Source organism: Hyla sarda, chromosome 2 (genome assembly GCF_029499605.1).
Source record: "Hyla sarda isolate aHylSar1 chromosome 2, aHylSar1.hap1, whole genome shotgun sequence".
Classification (NCBI taxonomy): Eukaryota; Metazoa; Chordata; class Amphibia; order Anura; family Hylidae; genus Hyla; species Hyla sarda.
Genome location: NC_079190.1, coordinates 124,591,945 through 124,615,534, shown reverse-complemented (window position 1 = coordinate 124,615,534; position 23,590 = coordinate 124,591,945). Strand labels below are relative to the sequence as shown.

The 23,590-nt window shown below is 43.6% G+C and overlaps 1 protein-coding gene across 2 annotated transcripts in view; it reads right to left on the bottom strand.

Annotated features, from left to right (window-relative positions):
- The window catches only part of SUGT1 (SGT1 homolog, MIS12 kinetochore complex assembly cochaperone), a 109,779-nt gene that overhangs the window by 3,535 nt on the left and 82,654 nt on the right, over nucleotides 1-23,590 (bottom strand). For both annotated transcript variants that reach the window (XM_056555476.1, XM_056555475.1), the window contains exons 12-13: nucleotides 13,063-13,150; nucleotides 7,550-7,731 (exon numbers count right to left, since the gene is read on the bottom strand). In XM_056555476.1, coding sequence (XP_056411451.1) covers nucleotides 7,550-7,731; nucleotides 13,063-13,150 — 270 coding nt within the window. The remainder of the gene's footprint in view (nucleotides 1-7,549; nucleotides 7,732-13,062; nucleotides 13,151-23,590) is intronic.

Here is a 23,590-nt window from a genome sequence, read left to right as displayed (position 1 = left end):
AAAACTTTTTATATAATGTAGAAAATAATATATGTATAATTGTAATATATATTGGTTAAAAAAAAAAGTTTATATTTTTGTCTCTGCAGCTATTGCCTGTGTAAGCAAGGGCAAGGGCCCTGGGCACCGAGGACAAGCAAGGGCCCTGGGCACCGAGGACAAGCAAGGGCCCTGGGCACCGAGGACAAGCAAGGGCCCTGGGCACCGAGGACAAGCAAGGGCCCTGGGCACCGAGGACAAGCAAGGGCCCTGGGCACCGAGGACAAGCAAGGGCCCTGGGCACCGAGGACAAGCAAGGGCCCTGGGCACCGAGGACAAGCAAGGGCCCTGGGCACCGAGGACAAGCAAGGGCCCTGGGCACCGAGGACAAGCAAGGGCCCTGGGCACCGAGGACAAGCAAGGGCTCTGGGCACCGAGGACAAGCAAGGGCTCTGGGCACCGAGGACAAGCAAGGGCTCTGGGCACCGAGGACAAGCAAGGGCTCTGGGCACCGAGGACAAGCAAGGGCTCTGGGCACCGAGGACAAGCAAGGGCTCTGGGCACCGAGGACAAGCAAGGGCTCTGGGCACCGAGGACAAGCAAGGGCTCTTTGCACCGAGGACAAGCAAGGGCTCTGTGCACCCAGGACAAGCAAGGGCTCTGTGCACCCAGGACAAGCAAGGGCTCTGTACACCCAGGACAAGCAAGGGCTCTGTGCACCCAGGACAAGCAAGGGCTCTGTGCACCGAGGACAAGCAAGGGCTCTGTGCACCCAGGACAAGCAAGGGCTCTGTGCACCCAGGACAAGCAAGGGCTCTGTGCACCCAGGACAAGCAAGGGCTCTGTGCACCCAGGACAAGCAAGGGCTCTGTGCACCCAGGACAAGCAAGGGCTCTGTGCACCGAGGAAAAGCAAGGGCTCTGTGCACCGAGGACAAGCAAGGGCTCTGTGCACCGAGGACAAGCAAGGGCTCTGTGCACCCAGGACAAGCAAGGGCTCTGTGCACCCAGGACAAGCAAGGGCTCTGTGCACAGAGGACAAGCAGGGCTCTGTGCACCGAGGACAAGCAAGGGCTCTGTACACCGAGGACAAGCAAGGGCTCTGTGCACCGAGGACAAGCAAGGGCTCTGTGCACCGAGGACAAGCAAGGGCTCTGTACACCGAGGACAAGCAGGGCTCTGTACACTGAGGACAAGCAGGGCTCTGTGCAGTGAGGCTCTGTGACACACTCCCGACTAACACATCAGGGTGATTGACAAGCCAAGAGCCTGTACAGAGCCCTGCTTGTCCTGCCCTCACTTCCTGTGTTTGGTGTCCTCACAGAGACTCACAAACAATAGCTGCTGGGACAGTATTTTTTAACCCAAAAATATACACTTTTTTTCTTAACAATGTATATTACAAATATAATGGTATTATGTACATTATATAAAAAGTTTTTGTTAACGACAGGCACACTTTAAGATAATACTCTATACTCTATCTTCTGCTCACTGAGACCAGCAAAACGGCTATAGTCGTCCCTGCTACCTCTGCTTACCTCCCTGTTCCCCCAATGATGTTCACAGCACACGGGAACATAATCAGATTAGGGAGAGCAGGTCATCCATGGAGGTGGGATATGAATGAGGAGAAAAAAAAAACCTTTGCCAGCAGGCGCTGAGAGGTCCATGGAAGGTATCACACTTGAGTCACGTAGATAAAGTATAGGCAATATTGATTTACCCCTGATATGCCGATTTTCGATAGGCTTAAGGTGACCAGCCACTCTATGGAGCCTGCACCTCCCTCCTGCTAACCGCACTCCCCCCCCCCCCCCCCCCCCGATACCTGGAGTAACGCACGAGGTGCCGTCCTTTGGTTCTTTTTTTCTCTTCTACTTTTATACACATCCATGGAGGAGAACAGTGGCAGAGGACTGGGGCCACACAGCATGGCGATACAAGTTTTACTCCTGTTGGATCTTGTCCCACACCCCTATCATATGCTACAGATGATACAGCCCTATTACTAGCAACTTTTTTTTTTTTACCAAAGCATTTTGAGACAAACTGAGCAGTTACTGATAAATCTGGACATCTTTAATGCTTTTTGATCAAATTTAATTTTTTTCTATAATACTATGTTTTACACTTGAGATTAAGTTCGCTTTCCATTCATATGGCCTTTTTTTTTCTCCCAGTGGATCCTTATACTCCTATTTGGCACTTGCACTCTATGAGTTCAGTCCTGAGGGGCAGCAACTATTCTGTTTGTATTTGCCATTTACATACTTTTAGCAAATGATGCATTGTGCACTGTTTAGGCTTGTAGCACACCATCTGTCTCTTTTTTCGCCTTTCATTGTGTGATTTAGTAATGTGACCAAGTATTACATTAGTGGTGCCTTTCCTTTTCTCGCCTTTCCCATATGAGGAGGACATGAGAAGTGTAGCTGGACTTAAAATGCAATATACTCCCCTGTGTTTTCCTTGCTGTTATTTTAGAATCCTAGCAGGCTGTCATTTTATTTATCTCAGATAACCTCTTTAGCCATGTAAAAAAAAATTTTTGTGGGATGGGTTTTATTTTAAAATCGCACCCTTAACTTTACCATATAATGTCTTTAAAAAACAAAATCTATATACATTTTTTGTGAGGTTTCCCTGCTGCGTTTAACCCCTTTACAACACAACATACAGTAACTTCCTGCAGTTACAGCACGTGTGCCATCAGGGGCTATGCAGAGAGCTCAGGAGCTTAGGCTACACTTCATAGATAGTGAGTGGTGGCAGCTATCAGCAGCTGACACTCACCGTTGATGACCAATATCCGCACGATTGCTGACGTTTGTTATTTAGCACCGTAAATGCCATGGTAAATAGCGACTGTGCCATTAAAAAAGGGCCATATGGCGTACACTGCTCCCATCTGGTACACAACTAGAACGCGGGGTGCTGTTCAGCTAATATGGCAGCTGGAGGCCTTCTTAAGGTTTCTGTGCCTGCCATATTGGCTCTGTTAATACTGCCTGCCTTAAGCAGGCTGTGTTTATTAAAAAGAAAGCATATCAGATCGATGCAATAGCAATGATCAGTAGAAGAAACCCCAATGGGGAATTAAGAAGTGTATATAAATAAACAAACTGCAAATTCAGACTTTTAGTCACCTTATAAACCAGAAAAATCCCATATAATCCAAGATATTGCCAATAAAAAAACTTACAGATCATGTTACAAATATGAGTTATAGGGGTCAGAATTGGCAAAATGCTGATCATGGCATGTAAAAGGCATAAATGGTGGTTGGCTCAGGGGGCTCACTGGACCCCCGCTACATGATTGCAGAGGTCCATTGAGCTAAAATCTAAGGATTGCATATAGAAGTCCCTAAAGACTTAAAAAATAAAAAAAATATTTGGTATCATCGCATGCAGGATTAAAAAATATAATGTTTACGATCCCACATGGTAAACAGTGCATATGTAAAAAACTAAAAATACGAACCCTAACAAAAAAATTAAAAAAAATCTGGTTTCTGCCCGCATATATAATAAAATGAAAAAATAAAAAGCAATCAAGACGTCCCATGAAAACAAATATGGTATCAACACAAACTACAGATCACGCCCTCAAAATATAGCCCTCGTACAGCCATGTATATGAACAGATGCCTCGCTATGACCTGTAATTTTATTTTTCTACCTACAGAGCTCAGCGAGAGCACATTTCTGCAGGATGAGCTGTTGTTTCTATTTATACCATTTTGCCACACACACAACTTTTGGACCTCTATTTTTAATAGCTTTTTTTCTGTTAAAGGAGAAATGCAGCATAAATCTTTTAAGTTCCCCTGTGCCCGGGCTCCAAAAACTAAAGACAAAATTTAACTCACATTTCTACATTCCCCCGTTGCTCTGGTATCGGCCTCCCGTTCCTTTGGCGCTGCTCGGCTTCGTGCTTCTTAGGCTCAAAACGTCACACTGCAGTAGGCGTATTGCCGGCCGCAGCAATGTCCCACCTCGGCGGGTGATAGCCTGAGCGCACTGTCATGTAAGGAGACCGGGCAGCAGGGAGAAGGGACATCGCTGCGGCTGGAAAGGCGCTGACCACAGTTGTGAGGTTTCAAGCCAAGGAAGAATGAAGACGAGCATCACCGGAGGAACAAGACGCCAATACCGGAGCAACGGGGGAACGTAGGAAGGCGAGTTAAAGTTTGATTTTTTCGTTTTTGCAGCCTGGGCACAGGGGAACTTTAAAGATTTATGCCGCATTTCTCCTTTAATTAAGTTTTTTTTTTTTTTTTTTTTAAGTGGAAAAAGGTTGTGTTTTTCATTTAAATTTTTTTATTTTCTTAAATCTAATTCTTTATACTTGCACATATAGTTTCCCTAGGGGGACATAAATATGCATGCACAGTACACTGCAGTTCTAATGTATTGCAGTGTACTGTAATTTTGCTCATCGCCTATCACGCCCTAGCTGTTATAGGTGTACTATTATGGCAGGCCTGTAAGCCTTCAATGGAAAGCAGGGGAAAAAAAAGAGCAGAGATGGCTCTCCAATAGTGAAGTATGTTTTAAAAGGGTTAATCAGGAAAAAGATGAAATGGTGCTCACCTTATTGTGTTGTGCTAGCAGACAACACTGTGGAACGCTTTAAGTATATGTGTCGGGAGACCGCCGGCCGTTGGTCCCACTAAACAACGCGTTTCGAGGGGGCACCCCTCTTCGTCAGGTTTATAGCCTATGCTATAAACCTGACAAAGAGGGGTGCCCCCTCGAAACGCGTTTTTTATTCACGAAATAAAGCCTCAAAAATCTCAACTGACTCAGTGTTATCCTCGGGCGAGCGCCTACGAAGCCATCAAGTCGGAATTTTTCCCGGACATCTGGCGAGCCCCGCAAGGCAACCCAGATTCCACATCTGTATTCCTGTAAGCCTTCAATGGGCCTTCTAATGCCAACAACCTGACAGAACCCACTGGGTGGAAGGAGGGGCAAAATGCTATCATGTTTAAGATTGTCCCTTCCTCTCTTTCTAGCATCTGTCTGGTCATTATTGACTGTGGCTTCTAGAGATTTAACCCCTTGAGGTCATCTGTCATAAATGAATGGGGCTGAGGCTACGTACTGCTGTCATCGGTGTCACCTGCACTACTTGTCGGTACCGAAAGGTTAGTAGTGCAGGTGACACTGGTGCCAGAAAGTTAAACAGATTTGTAAATCACTTCTATTAAAAAATCTTAATCCTTCCAGTACTATTTAGGGGCTGCATACTAAAGAGAAATCCAAAAAAGAAATGCATTTCCTCTGATGTCATGACCACAGTGCTCTCTGCTGACCTCTTATGTCCATTTTAGGAACTGTCCAGAGCAGGAGAAAATCCCCATAGCAAACATATACTGCTCTGGACAGTTCCTAAAATGGACAGCATAGGTCAGCAGAGAGCACTGTGCTCATGACATCAGAGGAAATGCATTTCTTTTTTGGATTTCTCTTTAGTATGCAGCCCCTAAATAGTACTGGAAGGATTAAGATTTTTTAATAGAAGTGATTTACAAATCTGTTTAACTTTCTGGCACCAGTTGAGTAAAAAAAAAAATTAAAAAAGTTTTCCACGGGAGTACCCCTTTAAGGGGTTAACGGGGTACTTAGTTGGAAAACAATTTTATTAAATCAACTGGTGCCAGAAAGTGAAATAGATTTGTAAATTACTTCTATTTAAAAATCTTAACCCTTCCAGTACTTAGCTGCTGTATAGTCCAGAGGAAGTTGTTTTCTTTTTGAATTTCTTTTCTGTCTGACCACAGTGCTCTTTGCTGACAACTTTGTTCATGTCAGGAACTGTCCAGAGCCGGAGCAAATCCCCATAGCAAACCTTTCCTGCTCTGCACAGTTCCTGACATGGACAGAGGTGTCAGCAGAGAGCACTGTGGTCAACTGAAAAGAAATTAAAGAAAATAACTTCCTGTGGCGCATCCTGCAGCTAATAAGTACAGGAAGAATTAAAATTTTTAAATAAAAGTAATTCACAAATCTAATATGTAGTATATAATCACTGGCGCAGAGACGGTTCCCTTTTAGGCAGCCAAGATACAACAATAAGGGTCCTGGCTGGGGCCCAAATAAAAGGAATAAGCTCAAGAATAAATTGTATTTGTGTATCGGCGCACATAAAAGGAACATACATATGGGAACAAACTTACTAATGCAGTTGGTTTATTAGTGTCTGGATGAAATAAGAAGATATTGAGGAGTGAGCTGGTGTTGGTTTTGTTCACTAGGCCTAGTGAACGAAACCAACACCAGCTCACTCCTCAATATCTTCTTATTTCATCCAGATACTAATAAACCAACTGCATTAGTAAGTTTGTTCCCATATGTATGTTCCTTTTATGTGCGCCGATACACAAATACAATTTATTCTTGAGCTAATTCACAAATCTGTTTAACTTTCTTGAACCAGTTGATTTAAAAAAAGGTAGTGCAGTAGTGAACAAGTGGTGAACAACTTATCCCCTATCCTAAGGATAGGGGATAAGTTGCAGATCGCGGGGGGTCCGACCGCTGGGGCCCCTCGCGATCTCCTGTACGGGGCCCCGACAGCCCGCACGAAGCGGCGGCCAACACGCCCCCTCAATACAACTCTATGGCAGAGCCGGAGTGCTGCCTTCGGCAATCTCCGGCTCTGCCATAGAGATGTATTGAGGGGGCGTGTCAGCCGCCGCTTCGTGCGGGGGTCAACACCCGCTATCTGGCCGGAGAGCCGGGGCCCCGTACAGAGAGATCGCAGGGGGCCCTAGCGGTCGGACCCCCTGCAATCTCAAACTTATCCCCTATCCTTAGGATAGGGGATAAGTTTTTCACCACTGGACTACCCCTTTAAGGTCAGAATGAGGCAGTGTCTGGCAGCCGTATTATACTTTATAAATCTCTATTCCAGTGTTTACTAACCAGGGCTCACAGGAACCCCCTTGTCATAATAAGGAGGGCAAACGTATTCCATCCTGCTCAAAAGATCTCAAAGCCAAATGATAGCACTGGACAATAGTGTTCCAGAATACTTTACCTGCCTGTATACCAAGACTCTTTGAAGTACTGTAGGAAGAGCAATATGGAGTTCCAGAGGTTTTAGCTGAATATTTTATCTGGGGCACCCATGTGGTAATAATTAGAGATGAGCGAACTTACAGTAAATTCGATTCATCACGGACTTCTCGGCTCGGCAGTTGGTGACTTATCCTGCGTATATTAGTTCAGCCTTCAGGTGCTCCAGTGGGCTGGAAAAGGTGGATACAGTCCTAGGAAAGAGTCTCCAGCCCACCGGAGCACCTGAAAGCTGAACTAATTTATGCAGGAAAAGTCATCAACTGCCGAGCCGAGAAGTTCGTGACGAATCGAATTTACTGTAAGTTCGTTCATCTCTAGTAATAATGTTAAGGATTACTACTCTGTAAACATAAGTAAACTGCAGCCATAAAACCGGCCCCATAATATATGACTACACATACAACACTAAGATGAAAACACACACAAATATATATATCTCTATATACACTAATATTAGACGTACAAACATTTCATACTTACAAATGACTTGTTCATGGCGCGTTTCACTTCATCACTGCCGTCTGTGTAAATCTGCTGAAAGAGATGGTTTAGTGCAGCGTCCCCCTCCAGTTTTTCATTTTTCTCCTCCTCTTTGATCTCGACAACCAGTTTATCCCAGTTCTTGGTATAATGAGAGGATGATGGGTATTTGTTCATGAATTCTAGAATGCAGACATTTTATTAATAAAAATCTGACAGATCTTGCGCAGCTACACTAAGTGTGGCAAACAGAAGGGTGGTGAGAGTCTTTTAGAGAGAGCCCAACCTTTGTCACACGCAATTCTGCTTTCTTTGTATGTTCAGATTTATTCCAACATTACACCCTGTATATGCATATATTGCTGTTATGACAAGAACAAAGTGTTATGGGTAACATGGCAATATCTTCTCAGGTACATGAAAAACAAATCGCTGCCTGTGTCCCAAATATAACATACCTTAAAGGGGTACTCCATCCCTAGACATCTTATCCCCTATCCTTTGGATGAGATGTCTGATCGTGGAGGTCCCGCCGCTGGGGACAAATGCGATCTCTGCTGTGGCACCAGGCCACGCTTGTGACATCAGGCCACGCCCCCTCAATGCAAGTCTATGGAAGGGGGCCTGACATCTGTCACGCCCCCTCCCATAGACTTGCATTGAGGGGACGTAGCCGTGACATCACAAGCTGGACGTAGCCGTGACATCACAAGCCTCCAGCGCTGCACCCGATGCTCTAAATGAACGCCGGGTGAAGCAGGGAGATCCCAGAGGTCCCCAGTGGCAGGACCTTCACGGTCAGACATCTTTGGATTGGGGATAAGATGTCTAGGGGCCACTTTAATGCATTGCTGTATTTTTGTGCAGCATAGGCTATTTTTTAAAGAATAACGTAATGGTTTTTGTGTAGGTCTTGTGTTTGCCTGTTTTAGCTTATGTGGCATAAATGGGTTTTCACCCATCTGGATTCCTACCTGCCCACTGTTATGGTCAATTAACAATGCCTGTTTTCCTAAGATGCCTTTGCAGAAAGAGGGGGTAGAGTCTCTTCACTGTATAAGCTTTGAACCCTTAAGTGAAGTATACTTGGAGCATATAATATTTCTAAATCTTCAAACTAAACATTTCAACCATGGTCACATCCCTTTTTCCTCATGGCAATTGTTCTCTAAAAATGTAATTTAAATAAAAAAACAAACGAAAAAACTGCACATAAAGTGAACTAACACCAACCCACAGATAAATCTAAGCAGTTTACTGTATACCACTGGCTGCTGGAATGTGAATGGCCACTGTCAGATTCATAGACTTTGTATATGTTGTAGATCTTGGCAAAACATTTACCTTTATAATAAATTTCATAAAACAAAAGAATCTCCTTTTTATAAAAAAACATGTCTTCTGTGCTCACTACTGTCCTATCAGACTGCAGCATGAAAACAGAGAACGGGGTTACAGAGCAGCCTGCAGTGATTGGATGAATAGACCCAGCACAGCACAGCAGACTCAGGGAGAATGATGAGTCATGCAGAGTAAGGACACATCCTCTCCAGAGCACAGTATGAAAATTCAAGTGAGGAACAGTAAGTAGGTGCTAGACACATAAAAATTATATGTTCAGGATTAGGTATCATGTAATCTAGATTTTTTTATTTTTTTTTGGGGATACGATACTTTTCAGGGAGTTTGCCTGGCTGCTGGAGTCCAACAAAAAAAGAAAGAGGGTTTACACAGGCAAGGAGGGTTTACACAGGCAAATTATGGGGAGCGGTTAGTGCAAGCCTCAATTCCAAACCTAAATTTGCATAATTGGATAGAAGCGGGGACACTTAAAGGAGATCTGTAGTGCTCTGAACTTATCCCCTATCCAAAGGATAGGGGATAAGTTATAGATTGCTGGGGCCCCCCGCGATCTCCTGAATGGGGCCACGGCAATGTACAGAAAAGAGGGCGTTCCGTCCCCGCATGATGCGGCAGCCGGCACCCCCCCTCCATGTATCTCTATGGGATTCATGGAGGGGCGGGCTGGCTGCCGCATCATGCCAAAGAACAAAGACTCTGGAGTTTTTCGTTTTCTTTCCTCGGGTTTGGGGGGGAACACGACCTATCTACACTTCCCTAGTAGTTCACTGGTTCTATCATTTGTAAACACGGATCATATTCCCCCACCATTTAGAGCCTTATTTTGCATTGCTTGTATTACTACGAAGATTGTGCTCACGAGCAAATGGAAAACTGCTGCCATACCGGACTTCGATTCAATTATATCTAAACCGAATACCGCTCCTCCTTTGAAAAAAATCATAGCCCTTGGATCTGGGAGGTACAAGGCTTTCGTGCATAGGTGGCAATCTTTGGACATCTTCTGCCCATTGCATATTTGAATTCTAGAATTATCCTTTCCATTTGCTCTTGGGCCTTTTAACCCTTGTTAGATTCTTAACCGGATTTCACTGTGTAAGATGAAGGCCGATTTGGGACATACTGCTTCATAGTCTTTTTAAATCGATCTGACTTCAAGTGAAGAGGGCAGATTCCAATTGTGTATCTAGATTGCCGATTTATTCATTTGGTACAAGGTGGTGATTTATCATTAGCTACGTCCTTTGTTCTGTTTCCATTATGTAGGTTATTCTGGCACTGTGTCTAGCGCTCATTGTTTTTATAAATATTCTTTTTTGTAAAAACCTCAATTAAAAAAAAACTCTTGAAAGTAAATTATGGGGAATGAGTGTTACTTTACTGAAACGGGAAAATGTTGTTGTACAGTGGTCCCTCAACATACGATGGGAATCCGTTCCAACTGGACCATCGTTTGTTGAAACCATCGTATGTTGAGGGATCCGTGCAATATAAAGTATAGGACAGTGGTCTTACAACCTGCGGACCTCCAGATATTGCAAAACTACAACACCCAGCATGCCCGGACAGCCATCGGCGTTTTTCTACACCTTTTTTCTTGTGTGTAGGAGCACCACATATATTAAATGGTCCCAGAGAATTTGATACATTTTGTGCAGGTCACAGTTTCTGAAATTTTACTCTTCACATACACCAAAAAACGAAGCTAAGTCTGGGCTGGTGTAGTTTTAGACTTTTCAGCGCTTTTGCGCCTTTTAAAAAGGCGCAGTTCATAAAACCTTCCATATCATGTGTATTGCCAAAATCAGTGGATTACAACTCAAAATCTGCAGAAATGTGTAAACCAAAAGGTGCACATAAACCCTGCTTGCACCTTTTTGGCGCTTTTTCTTGATTGACACAAAAAAACTGTCTAAAGACAATGATAAATGTCGGCCATAGTGTAGTGAATTATGTAACCATCGCTTTATATGAAAGGGATAACCCTTTATGGGACGTTTAAAAAAAATAGCTGAAATCTGCAAGATAAAATACACAGTCAAATTATTTTAGCGTTAGAACAAACACTTAAAGGGGTATTCCAGGCAAAACCTTTTTTTTATATATATATATATATATATATATATATATATATATATATATATATATATATATATATATATATATATATATCAACTGGCTCCAGAAAGTTAAACAGATTTGTAAATTACTTCTATTAAAAAATCTTAATCCTTCCAATAGTTATTAGCTTCTGAAGTTTTCTGTCTAACTGCTTAATGATGATGTCACGTCCCGGGAGCTGTGCATGATGGGAGAATATCCCCATAGGAACTGCACAGCTCCCGGGACGTGAGTCATCAGAGAGCAGTTAGACAGAAAACAACAACTCAACTTCAGAAGCTAATAACTATTGGAAGGATTAAGATTTTTTAATAGAAGTAATTTACAAATCTGTTTAACTTTCCGGAGCCAGTTGATATATAAAAAAAAGTTTTGGCCTGGATAACCCCTTTAAGAACTCTGGCCCAGGGTAAAGGATAAAAGTGAGGATCTTTTGTATGCTGTCACATGGAGCATTTTCCTGATAGGAACATTGCGGAACTGCATTTTTTTGTTGTTAGATGGCCTAGAAAAAAAAAAGGGTCTGGCCACAGCCTGGGATTTTACTGACATATTGTCCATCCAACACAGACTTCATATAAGCTATCTATCTGGTATATGACTATTTATATATTTGGTGGTAAAAGTAAAACAAAAAAGGGTGGTCGTCAAAACATTCAACCCAAACTCAGACAATAAACTCGAGTTTGTATAATAACCGAAAGTTGTTAGAGGCCTAGACAGAATATTATGCAATACAATGTATAAATACCAGCGCACCAAGCTTGTACAGTTGTCTAGGGAAATATACTCTAGATTCCCTCCAACAAAAACAATGACAGAGCAAGCAGCGCAGTTTTGCAGAGAAAAACCTCATTGCATCCTGGAGGTGATAAAACAGAAAGACCAATTTTCTTCCAATTATGTTGGATCATTCATTTAAAAAGTTTTTTTTAAGCCTATACATATTGATGGACTATTCCCATATCTAGGTGGGCCGACAATATTACATAGACGGGGGGGGGGAGGGGGTTAATTCCCAACACACCTACCTATCAGCTCGTTCAAACATCACAGCTAATTCAATGTTTATTTGAACTGGTCCTTCCATCGCTGTTCTATTTGTAGCAGCAGAGCAAAGAATCAATGCATTGCCCCATTTATAGGAATAGCGCAAAACTGTGGCCCCCCGCACCACTGCTACTATTAGTATGGTGATGGAAGGGCAAGCCGAAAGGATAGGGGATAAGATGTATGATCACAGGGGTCCGGCCGCGATCATCGGCGCAGCCCTCGGCATTCTGTGCCGGGAGCTGCCTCCAAAACGGGGATATGACATCACAGCCACACCCCTCCATTCATGTCTATGGGAGGGGGCGTGACTACCGTCACGCCCCCTCCCATAGACATGAATGGAGGGGCGTGGTTTGACATCTTTGGGGGTGTGGCAGTGACATCACGTCTCCGTCTCTGAGGCAGCGCCTGGACCCCTGCGATCATACATCTTATCTCCTATCCTTTGAATAGGGGATAAGATGTATGAAGCCGAAATACCCCTTTAAGAGGCTGCATTGCTGGATGATTGGCAGGGGTGTCAAGAGTCCTGAATAGAACAGCCCATTATAACGGCAGATAGTCTTTGTAGCTTGCATCTACATATGCATAAAGAGCAGTATATTTTCCTTAATACTTAATAAAAAGGGTGGGATACAAGAGTTCAAAGTGCATAGCCATGTAAACTTGGTTTGGCTATACTACGGGGAACCTGTATACTTTACAATTCTCAAAATAAGTTCACAGGAAAATCCCTACGGCTGCAAACAGGAGATACAGAAGGCTGACTGTAGGGAAGACAGCATGCAGAATGCAGAATACATGCAGAATACAGTCTGTAGCCCATAAACAGGCTTGTAAGAAAACCATTGCATGCAAATCTGCAAAGGAAAGTATAAAGAGTCATTTCAGATGTCAGAAATCCCTGTTTTATTAGACCTTGTACTTCCGGTACTGGAAAAACCGAGCATTGAACAGGTCTGAAATGTATCGCTTACCTGGTGTGAATTGTTTTACATGAGGCTCAGGTTGGCCCTCTAGTTTATCCCATCGGAGAGCTTCAGTTTTCTTCATTTTTATTTCAATCTAAAATCGTGAACAGAGGTAAAATGTGTTTATAGCAGGTCAACTATGGGAAAACAAAGGATTGGCTGCTTGGCACTTACCACATTACATAGCTGCTTTAACCCCTTAAGGACCCAGCCATTTTACACCTTAGGACCCGGCCATTTTTTGAACATCTGACCACTGTCACTTTAAACATTAATAACTCTGGAATGCTTTTACTTATCAATCTGATTCCGAGATTGTTTTTTCGTGACATATTCTACTTTAACATAGTGGTAAAATTTTGTGGTAACTTGCATCCTTTCTTGGTGAAAAATCCCAAAATTTGATGAAAAATTTGAAAATTTAGCATTTTTCTAACTTTGAAGCTCTCTGCTTGTAAGGAAAATGGATATTCCAAATATTTATTTTATTTTATTCACAAATACAATATGTCTACTTTATGTTTGCATCATAAAATTGACGTGTTTTTACTTTTGGAAGACACCAGAGGGCTTCAAAGTTCAGCAGCAATTTTCCAATTTTTCACAAAATTTTCAAACTCACTATTTTTCAGGGACCAGTTCAGGTTTGAAGTGGATTTGAAGGGTCTTCATATTAGAAATACCCCACAAATGACCCCATTATAAAAACCGCACCCCCCAAAGTATTCAAAATGACATTCAGTCAGAGTTTTAACCCTTTAGGTGTTTCACAGGAATAGCAGCAAAGTGAAGGAGAAAATTCACAATCTTCATTTTTTACACTTGCATTTTCTTGTAGACCCAATTTTTGAATTTTTACAAGGGGTAAAAGGAGAAAATGTATACTTGTATTTGTAGCCCGATTTCTCTCGAGTAAGCACATACCTCATATGTCTATGTAAAGTGTTCGGCGGGCGCAGTAGAGGGCTCAGAAGGGAAGGAGCGACAAGGGGATTTTGGAGAGTACGTTTTTCAGAAATGGTTTTTGGGGGGCATGTTGCATTTAGGAAGCCCCTATGGTGCCAGAACAGCAAAAAAAAACACATGCCATACCATTTTGGAAACTAGACCCCATGAGGAACGTAACAAGGAATTAAGTGAGCCTTAATACCCCACAGGTGTTTCACGACTTTTGCATATGTAAAAAAATAAAAATACATTTTCACTAAAATGTGTGTTTCCCCCCAAATTTCACATTTTTGCAAGGGTTAATAGCAGAAAATACCCCCCAAAATTTGTAACCCCATCTCTTCTGAGTATGGAGGTACCCCATAAGTTGGCATGAAGTGCATTACGGGCGAACTACAATGCTCAGAAGAGAAGGAGTCATATTTGGCTTTTTGAGAGCAAATTTTGCTCGGGGGCATGTCGCATTTAGGAAGCCCCTATGGTGCCAGGACAGCAAAATAACCCCCACATGGCACACCATTTTGGAAACTAGACCTCTTGAGGAACGTAACAAGGGGTACAGTGAGCATTTACCCCCCACTGGTGTCTGTCAGATCTTTGGAACAGTGGGCTGTACAAAATTTTTTATTTGCACAGCCCATTGTTCCAAAGATCTGTCAGACACCAGTGGGGTGTAAATTCTCACTGCACCCCTCATTACATTCCGTGAGGGGTGTAGTTTCCGAAATGGGGTCACATGTGTTTTTTTTCTTCTTTTTTTGCGTTTGTCAAAACCGCTGTAACAATCAGCCACCCCTGTGCAAATCACCTCAAATGTACATGGCGCACTCTCCCTTCTGAGCCTTGTTGTGCGCCCCCAGAGTACTTTGCGCCCACATATGGGGTATCTCCGTACTCGGGAGAAATTGCATTACAAATTTTGGGGGGCTTTTTTCCCCTTTACCTCTTGTCAAAATGAAAAGTATAGGGCAACACCAGCATGTTAGTGTAAAAAATATTTTTTTTTTACACCAACATGCTGGTGTAGACCCCAACTTCCCCTTTTCATAAGGGGTGAAAAGAGAAAAAGCCCCCCAAAATTTGTTAGGCAATTTCTCCCGAGTACGGCGATACCCCATATGTGACCCTAAACTGTTGCCTTGAAATACGACAGGGCTCCGAAGTGAGAGCGCCATGCGCATTTGAGGCCTGAATTAGGGATTTGCATAGGGGTGGACATAGGGGTATTCTACGCCAGTGATTCCCAAACAGGGTGCCTCCAGCTGTTGCAAAACTCCCAGCATGCTTGGACAGTCAACGGCTGTCCGGCAATACTGGGAGTTGTTGTTTTGCAACAGCTGGAGGCTCCATTTTGGAAACAGTGGCGTACCAGACGTTTTTCATTTTTATTGGGAAGGGGAGGGGGGCTGTGTAGGGGTATGTGTATATGTAGCGTTTTTTACTTTTTATTTTATTTTGTGTTAGTGTAGTGTAGTGTTTTTAGGAGACAGTCACGCGGGCGGGGGATTACAGCGAGTTTCCCGCTGCGAGTTTGAGCTGCCGCGCAAAATTTGCTGCATCGCAAACTTGCAGCCTGATACTCACTGTAAGCCCCTGCCCATGTGAATGTACCCTGTACATTCACAAGGGGGGGGACCTCCAGCTGTTGCAAAACTACAACTCCCAGCATGCACAGTCTATCAGTGCATGCTGGCAGTTATAGTTTTGCAACAGCTGGAGGCACAAGGGTTGGGAAACACTGAGTTAGGAAACAGACAATGTTTCCCAACCAGTGTGCCTCCAGTTGTTGCAAAACCACAACTCCCAGCATGCCCAGGCAGCCGAAGGGCATATTGGGAGTAGTGGTTACGTAACAGCTGGAGGAGAACAGTTTGGGGACCACTGTGTAGTGGTGTCCAAGCTGCAGCCCTCCAGATGTTGCAAAACTACAACTCCCAGTATGCCAAAACTGTCCAGGCATGCTGGGAGTTGTAGTTCTGCAACATCTGAAGGGCCAGATGTTACAGCACTACAACTCCCAGCATGCCTGGACAGTAAGGGCATGCTGAGGATGTGTAGTTTTGCAACATCTGAAAGGGCACAGTGGTCTCCAAACTGTGGACCTCCAGATGTTGCAAAACTGCAACTCCCAGCATGCCCAGACGCCAAGGGCTGTCTGGGCATGCTGGGAGTTGTAGTTTACAGGGTCCCATTACAGCAATGCACGTCGCTTTACGGCGACGTGCATTGCTGTAAAGGGCCCGACCGCGGCTGAAGATCTACTCACCTGTCGCCACCGCCGCCATCTTCCTCGCCGGGATCCGGGTCTTCAGGGACGAGGTAAGTACCGGGGCCGGTCCCCAGCACTCCCCCGTCCCCCGCCGCGTCCTGCGGTCTTCCTCCCGTCCTCTCCGGACTTCAAGGGGCCGGGCAGGACGGGAGGAAGTAACCGCCCCCCTCCTGCGATTGGTCGGTTAACTAACCGACAGATCGCAGGGTATAGGAGGAGGTGGCAGGTTTGCCACCTCGCTCCTATACGTTAGCATGGTCCTGGCTGTCTGTGACAGCCGGGATCATGCGAAATTACCGGGCGGTCGGGTCCCAGAGACCCGATCAGCCCGGTATCGCCGCAGATCGCAAGGGCGATTTCCCTTGCGATTTGCGGCGATCGCCGACATGGGGGGCCTACATGGCCCCCCTCGGCGTTTGCCCTGGATGCCTGCTGAAGCATTTCAGCAGGCATCCGCTTCCGATCTCTGCCCGGGGCGCGGCAGAGACCGGAGAAACACCAGGACGTACTAGTACGTCCTGGGTCCTTAAAGCCCAGGGTGCCAGGACGTTCTAGTACGTCCTGGGTCCTTAAGGGGTTAAAGGGGTACTCCGATGGAAAACTTTTTTTTTTTTATTAACCGGTACCAGAAAGTTAAACCGATTTGTAAATTACTTTTATTTAAAATTTATAACCCTTTCAGTACTTATTAGCAGCTGTATGCTACAGAGGAAATTCTATTCTTTGTGAATTTCCTTTTTGTCTTGTCCACAGTGCTCTCTGCTGACGCCTCTGTCCGTGTCAGGAACTGTCCAGAGCCGCATAGGTTTGCTATGAGGATTTTCTCCTGCTCTGGACAGTTCCTGATATGGGCATCAGGTCTCAGCAGAGAGCACTGTGGACAAGACAAAAAAAGAAATTCAAAAAGAAAAGAATTTCCTCTGTGGCATACAGCTGCTAATAAGTACTGGAAGGGTAAATATTTTTTTTATAGAAGTAATTTACAAATCTGTTTACATTTCTGGCACCGGTGGATTTAAAAAAAAAATAAGTTTTCCACCAACCAGAGTACCCCTTTAAGGCTCTGTTCACATCTCCCACCTGGTTATAAAGTTACAATCTGCTACTTTGGGTCAGCTGAGGTGCTCGTCTTTGAGTGAAAAAAATATTACTATGTTATTTATAATTCTGGGACATCTTTACTTAGGACCCTTTTAAACAGGCTGATTAATATATATACTTGTTCCTGATAATCGGTCTATGCAATAAAGCCATTTATTAGTGAGCAAATCGTTTATCATCTGACTGCATCTTTTATGCCGCAATGTAAGTCACCATTATTGGACACCTATTGGTCTGTGTACACAGATGACGTGACGCAGACAATGATGGATTTAAAGGGTCACATGATTAATCAGGCCAAATAAAGGCTTGGTAAACAAGTGACAATCACAGACATTGGCGCTGCTTATCCTCCCCGCATCGGCCCACGTGAAAGGGCTTTTACAGCTCTGTGTTTGCCTTCAGTTACTTTTACTAAAAATGTTTGACTAAATAATCAAGTGGGTGTTACCAGTTGGAGGTGAGTCCTTACACCATCTACACCAGTGTTTTCCAACCAGGGTGCCTCCAGCTGTTGCAAAACTACAACTCCCAGCATGCCCGGACAGCCTTAGGCTGTCCGGGCATGCTGGGAGTTGTAGTTTTGAAACAGCTGGAGGCACCCTGGTTGGGAAACACTGATCTATACTATCCAATCAGAGCCATAGTGTAGGGATACACCCCCAGCAGGTAACACCCAGTCTGATATTTAGTCACACATTTCTGGTACGATTAAGGCCTCTTTCACACTGCCGGTATGCTCCGCCAAATTCGGCCGTCAAACACTTTTCTTTTTTTTTTTGCAGTTTGCAGGCCGTAATTTTGCCAGAGCATACTGGCAAATAACGTGTCTCGATGGACCCCATTGTATGCAATAGCCACCCTTATTTTTGGAGAGAAAAGCCGGAGAAAGAGACGGTGAAAGCACTATTTTTTCTCCTAAAGTAACGACGGGCTTCACATTGCTGGAGACAGAGGAACAACACAACACAAAGCTAAATAAAATAAAAAAAATATCTAGAATATTGATACTTCATAGGGAATACATCTATTTTCTGAAATGGACAGTTTGTGAGAGGCCACAGGTCCTCTATAGTTAAAGGGGTACTCCCGTGGAAAACTTTTTATTTTTAAATCAACTGGTGCCAGAAAGTTAAACAGATTTGTAAATCACTTCTATTAAAAAAATCTTAATCCTTCCAGTACTTTTTAGGGGCTGTATACTAAAGAGAAATCCAAAAAGAAATGCATTTCCTCTGATGTCCTGACCACAGTGCTCTCTGCTGTCCATTTTAGGAACTGTCCAGAGTAGCATATGTTTGCTATGGGGATTTTCTCCTGCTCTGGACAGTTCCTAAAATGGACAGCAGAGGTCAGCAGAGAGCACTGTGGTCATGACATCAGAGGAAATGCATTTCTTTTTTGGATTTCTCTTTAGTATACAGCCCCTAAAAGTACTGGAAGGATTAAGATTTTTTTTTATAGAAGTGATTTACAAATCTGTTTAGCTTTCTGGCACCAGTTGATTTTTAAAAAAAAATAAAAGAAAAAAGTTTTCCACGGGAGTACCCCTTTAAAGCCTAGACCTTCTGATTTTAGCAATGTATCTCTAGCATCCGAGGTTAAACAGAAAAGTAACATGAAATAAAAACTCTCACTAAAATTGCTCTCATTTAATATTTTGTCAATGGAAAGAGACAAGAAGAGTGCAAATGAATAAGTGGAACACAATCATTTTCCAATGCACTGACACTGCTGGAGAAGCAGGCCTTCGACACTGACAAGAATAAATGACTCTTGTCCCATCAGCTCCCAACAAGACAACTCCGCTACAGCAGGAACACAGGATCCAACATAGATAGGAAACGCTTGGATAAAAAACGGCAGAATTTATAGTGTTAATTAAAACGTGTTCCAAAAAAAAAGCGGAGTACATTGTCAGTTCAACATACTATGCATTTTATCCAATTTTAAGCTACACTGCTTTTATACTTGCTGAAACATCCAGAGGCCTCTATTCACCCAACAGTGTCCTTCTGGCCTACACCGGGACAGTAGTTGATCAGTGTGTGTGTGTGTATATATATATATATATATATATATATATATATATATATATATATATATATCTTTCTTTTTCTGTAGCTACTAAATAAAAAAAAATGCATCCCACATGGTTAATGATGGGCGTCAGAAGTGGCTATATAGGGCTGGGCGGTATGCAGGTTCATACAGAAATTTTTGTGCTGCTCGATATGAATTTTAACCCATACCGCAATACCGGTTTGGCCCCTCCCCCTTGGGAAGCAATGAATGAATTAGCCCAGCGTTGCGCTGTCCCCACATCGGGGAACTAATCCTATGTGACCTGCGCTGTTCTGCCCCCCAATTAATTATCAGCCCATCGCTGTCCTCATCGGGGTACTACTCACATGTCACCCGCATGCGCTGCCCTCCTCGTCCTGTTAGTTGCGGCCGCCGGCGCTGACACACTATACCAGTGGTCTCCAACCTGCGGACCTCCAGATGTTGCAAAACTACAACTCCCAGCATGCCCGGACAGCCAACGGCTGTCCGGGCATGCTGGGAGTTGTAGTTTTGCAACATCTGGAGGTCCGCAGGTTGGAGACCACTGCTCTATACTGTGCGGTAACCCTATGCCCGGGCTGCAAAAAATAAACAAAATAAACTTTAACTCACCTCCCGTTGCTCCGGTACCGGCCTCACTTGTCTCCTGGGGCCGGGAACGTCGGACAGCCATCAGCCTATCACAAGGCCGCAGCGATGTTCCGCCTCAGCCGGTGATAGGCTGAGCGCACTGTCATGTAAGGAGCTCTGGCCGGCTTCTTACATGACAGTGGGCTCAGCCTATCACCGGCCGAGGCAGAACATCGCTGCGGCCTTGTGATAGGCTGATGGCTGTCCGACGTTCACGTCCCCAGCGTAAGGCCGACGTAGGTGCGTTAAAGTTTATTTTGTTTACCTTATGCAGCCCGGGCATAGGGATACCGCACAGTATAGAGTGTCAGTGCCGGCGGCCGCAACAAGCAGAACGAGGAGGGCAGCGCATGTGGGTGATATGTGAGTATTTACCACGATGGGGATGTGGGCTGATAATAATGGGGGGGAGGGGGGGGAGGAAATACCGTTATATACCGTGGAACTGCCAAAAATTTTAAAAATACCGTGATACACACGTTTGGTCATACTGCCCAGCCCTATTGCTACAGTCTCCTCCCAACCTCCTATACCTGCAACAGGTACTGCACAATGCATTGAGAAAAGATACACTGCTTTAAAGGGGTAGTCCAGGTTTATGCATCTCATCCCCCTTCCAAAGGAAAGGGGATAAGATGTATGATCTCAGGGGTCGCGCCGCTGGGTTTCTCTGTGCCGGGCGCTGTTTCCGAGACGGGGACGTGACATCACAGTCACGCCCCCTAGTCACTTCACGCCACGCCCTCTCCATTCATGTCTATGGGAGGTGGTGTGACGGCTATCTAGTCTAGTTTTTTGCTGCCTATGAGTTAGACCGTTTTAGAAAATCTGGATCAGTCTGGCAAGGAAGCCTCACATTCTTGGTGTGGGAAGTCTGACCATTTGAATGCTGCACAATCTTAAGTTTGGTAAAAGCCCAGATCAGCAGGATTTCTGCATTGTGCTATACACAGCTTTCTTACGTGCCAGCTGTATTAGGCCTGGGGGGGGGGGGGGGGGGTATGCATTCCCGGGCTATGATAAATGGAATCGTACCCTATACCTTAAAATATCATCCAGCCAGAAGTAAACGGTCTTCTGGCTTTTCTGGCCAGTGCACAAGGAGACCACATTTCTGCAAAGATCAAACTTCACAACATGCCTGACATTTTAATCTGCCCTATGAAAATAAGAGTATTTTTCTGGGCAAATTACACTTAACATGTGTAAGAAAATCTCTGCTAAAGGCTCATTCAGGAGAGCGGCTTCCTGTTTTGGTGCTGGAGAACTATGAATGGCATATACACAGGATTGTTATCTAGGACCAACAGTACCTAGGGAGCCCTGTGGTCCTTCCAACAAGCAGCCTTTTGTAGAAAGTATAGCTAACACCAGCACACAAGAAAGCACCGCGCTGTCCTGAACTGTCTCCTTGTGAAATCACTCAAGTGAATGTCATCTCTATCCAGTCCAGTCCCGGTAACATCAATACTGCTCTCCGGTCTGACATTCCTGAGTGTAACGTAAGGCAACGGGCAAAACAAGGACTATCTTATTGAAAATAGCCACAAAAGACAGAGGAACATGGATGAAGCGTCACCATATCCATTTTCAGATTGTAAAATACATCTATACATATATCTAAAATTATTTTTACTCCTTTTGCATGGAATATATCATTAGAAAAAATTCTTCCCTCCCTAGCATGCTTTCCTATGGTTCATAAACCTCCTCAGTCTCCATTAAACTTCTGCTAAAATACAAAGAGTAAATAGTACATAGAGAATATAGAATGAAACAATCATGCGTCGGCAGATAAGAACCATTTGGCCCATCTAGTCTGCCCAATAATCTGAATACTATGAATAGTCCCTGGCCCTATCTTATATGAAGGATAGCCTTATGCCTATCCCTATCTTATATGAAGGATAGCCTTATGCTTATCCCATGCATGCTTAAACTCCTTCACTGTATTTGCAGCGACCACTTCTGCAGGAAGGCTATTCCATGCATCCACTACTCTCTCAGTAAAGTAATACTTCCTGATATTACTGCATAAACATTTGTCCCTTTAATATAAAACAATGTCCTCTTGTGGTAGTTTTTCTTCTTTTAAACATGCCCTCCTCCTTTATCATGTTGATTCCCTTTATGTATATAAAAGTCTCTATCATATCCCCTCTGTCTCTTCTTTTTTCCAAGCTTTACATGTTAAGGTCATTTAGAATAAAGACGAAACAGAAGGGCTATGATAGAAATGAAGCGCATTTTCCCTTTGTCTGGGAGACTAAACCCTGTGACTGTAAGGCTGCTTTCACATGGCCGTCTAGACCTGTCCCGTTCTTCTCCCATCAAAAATAAAAAAAAACAACTTTAAAAAAAAAATTTTTTTTGTTCTGAGCATGCTCAAAAGTAAAAACGGATTGAAAAAACGGATGACATTAAAGGCTCATTCATTTTCCATAGACTTCAATGTTAAATTTACTGTATCCGTTTTTCTTGTTTTTTTTGGACAGAAGAAAAAATACTGCATGTGCCGTTTTTTCTGCCGTAAAAAAATGGAAATGAATGCAGACGGGTACAAACGTATTGTAAAAAAATCCTATTGACATGAATGGGATTTTTTTTAAACCGGTTTGAATCCGTTTACAGTCTGAAAAAAAGGAAACAAAAAGGGGATAAAAAAACGGGGACAGACGGCCGTGTGAATGCACCGTAAGCAATGATCAAAACTTCTGCGCACAAGGTATACAACAAGTCCATTCACATGGCACAGATTGAGAGGGGAAAAAGGTCCAAAATCTAATAGCATTGGTGGCACTAAATCAATACATAATATCAGGGTTTCGGCATATCGATGACATTCTTCAGGCTCGGCCCAGCACAAACTTAAGGGGAAAAATAAATAAATCACTGTATAAGGCTGAAGCAAACCCTAACGTGAAGTTACAATAATAGACACATAGTTTTAGATTGGAGTTTTCCTTTCACAGAATTAGTGGAACATGCCCAAAACGAAACATGAAGTGGATCTTCATGAACACTAAGCGAACTGCGGGTAGTCAGTTCTAGGTGCCCGAGTCATTGGGGCAATTCACTTAAGCTGTACAAAACAAGAATACATAAAGTGAATTTCCGCCCTGAAAACATTACTATTAGCTAAGAAATTCACAGTCAGCTGCAAACACACAAACACGCACTAGAAGTGGGAGTCTTGCTACAGCGAAGAATTACGGCTAATGAATTAATCTTTATTTTCTGGTAACTGCTTTAAATTTTCAATAGACTTCTAATAAATCATTCCAGCACAATCCCTTCTGTACTAAGAACAATATTAATCAGTCCATTAGGATTTCTTTATGGGTGTCAGTTGCAACTTGATTTACATTAAAATACCAGAGAAAGAAAACAGTAAGAAGCAGTATAACAGTATTTAATTTTTTTTTATTCTACACAATATATAATTACAGCTGTCAACTCTTTTTTATGGGGTGGGAGGTTATTCGACAGTCTGTAAATGTTAGTAAAGCTGTCTAAATT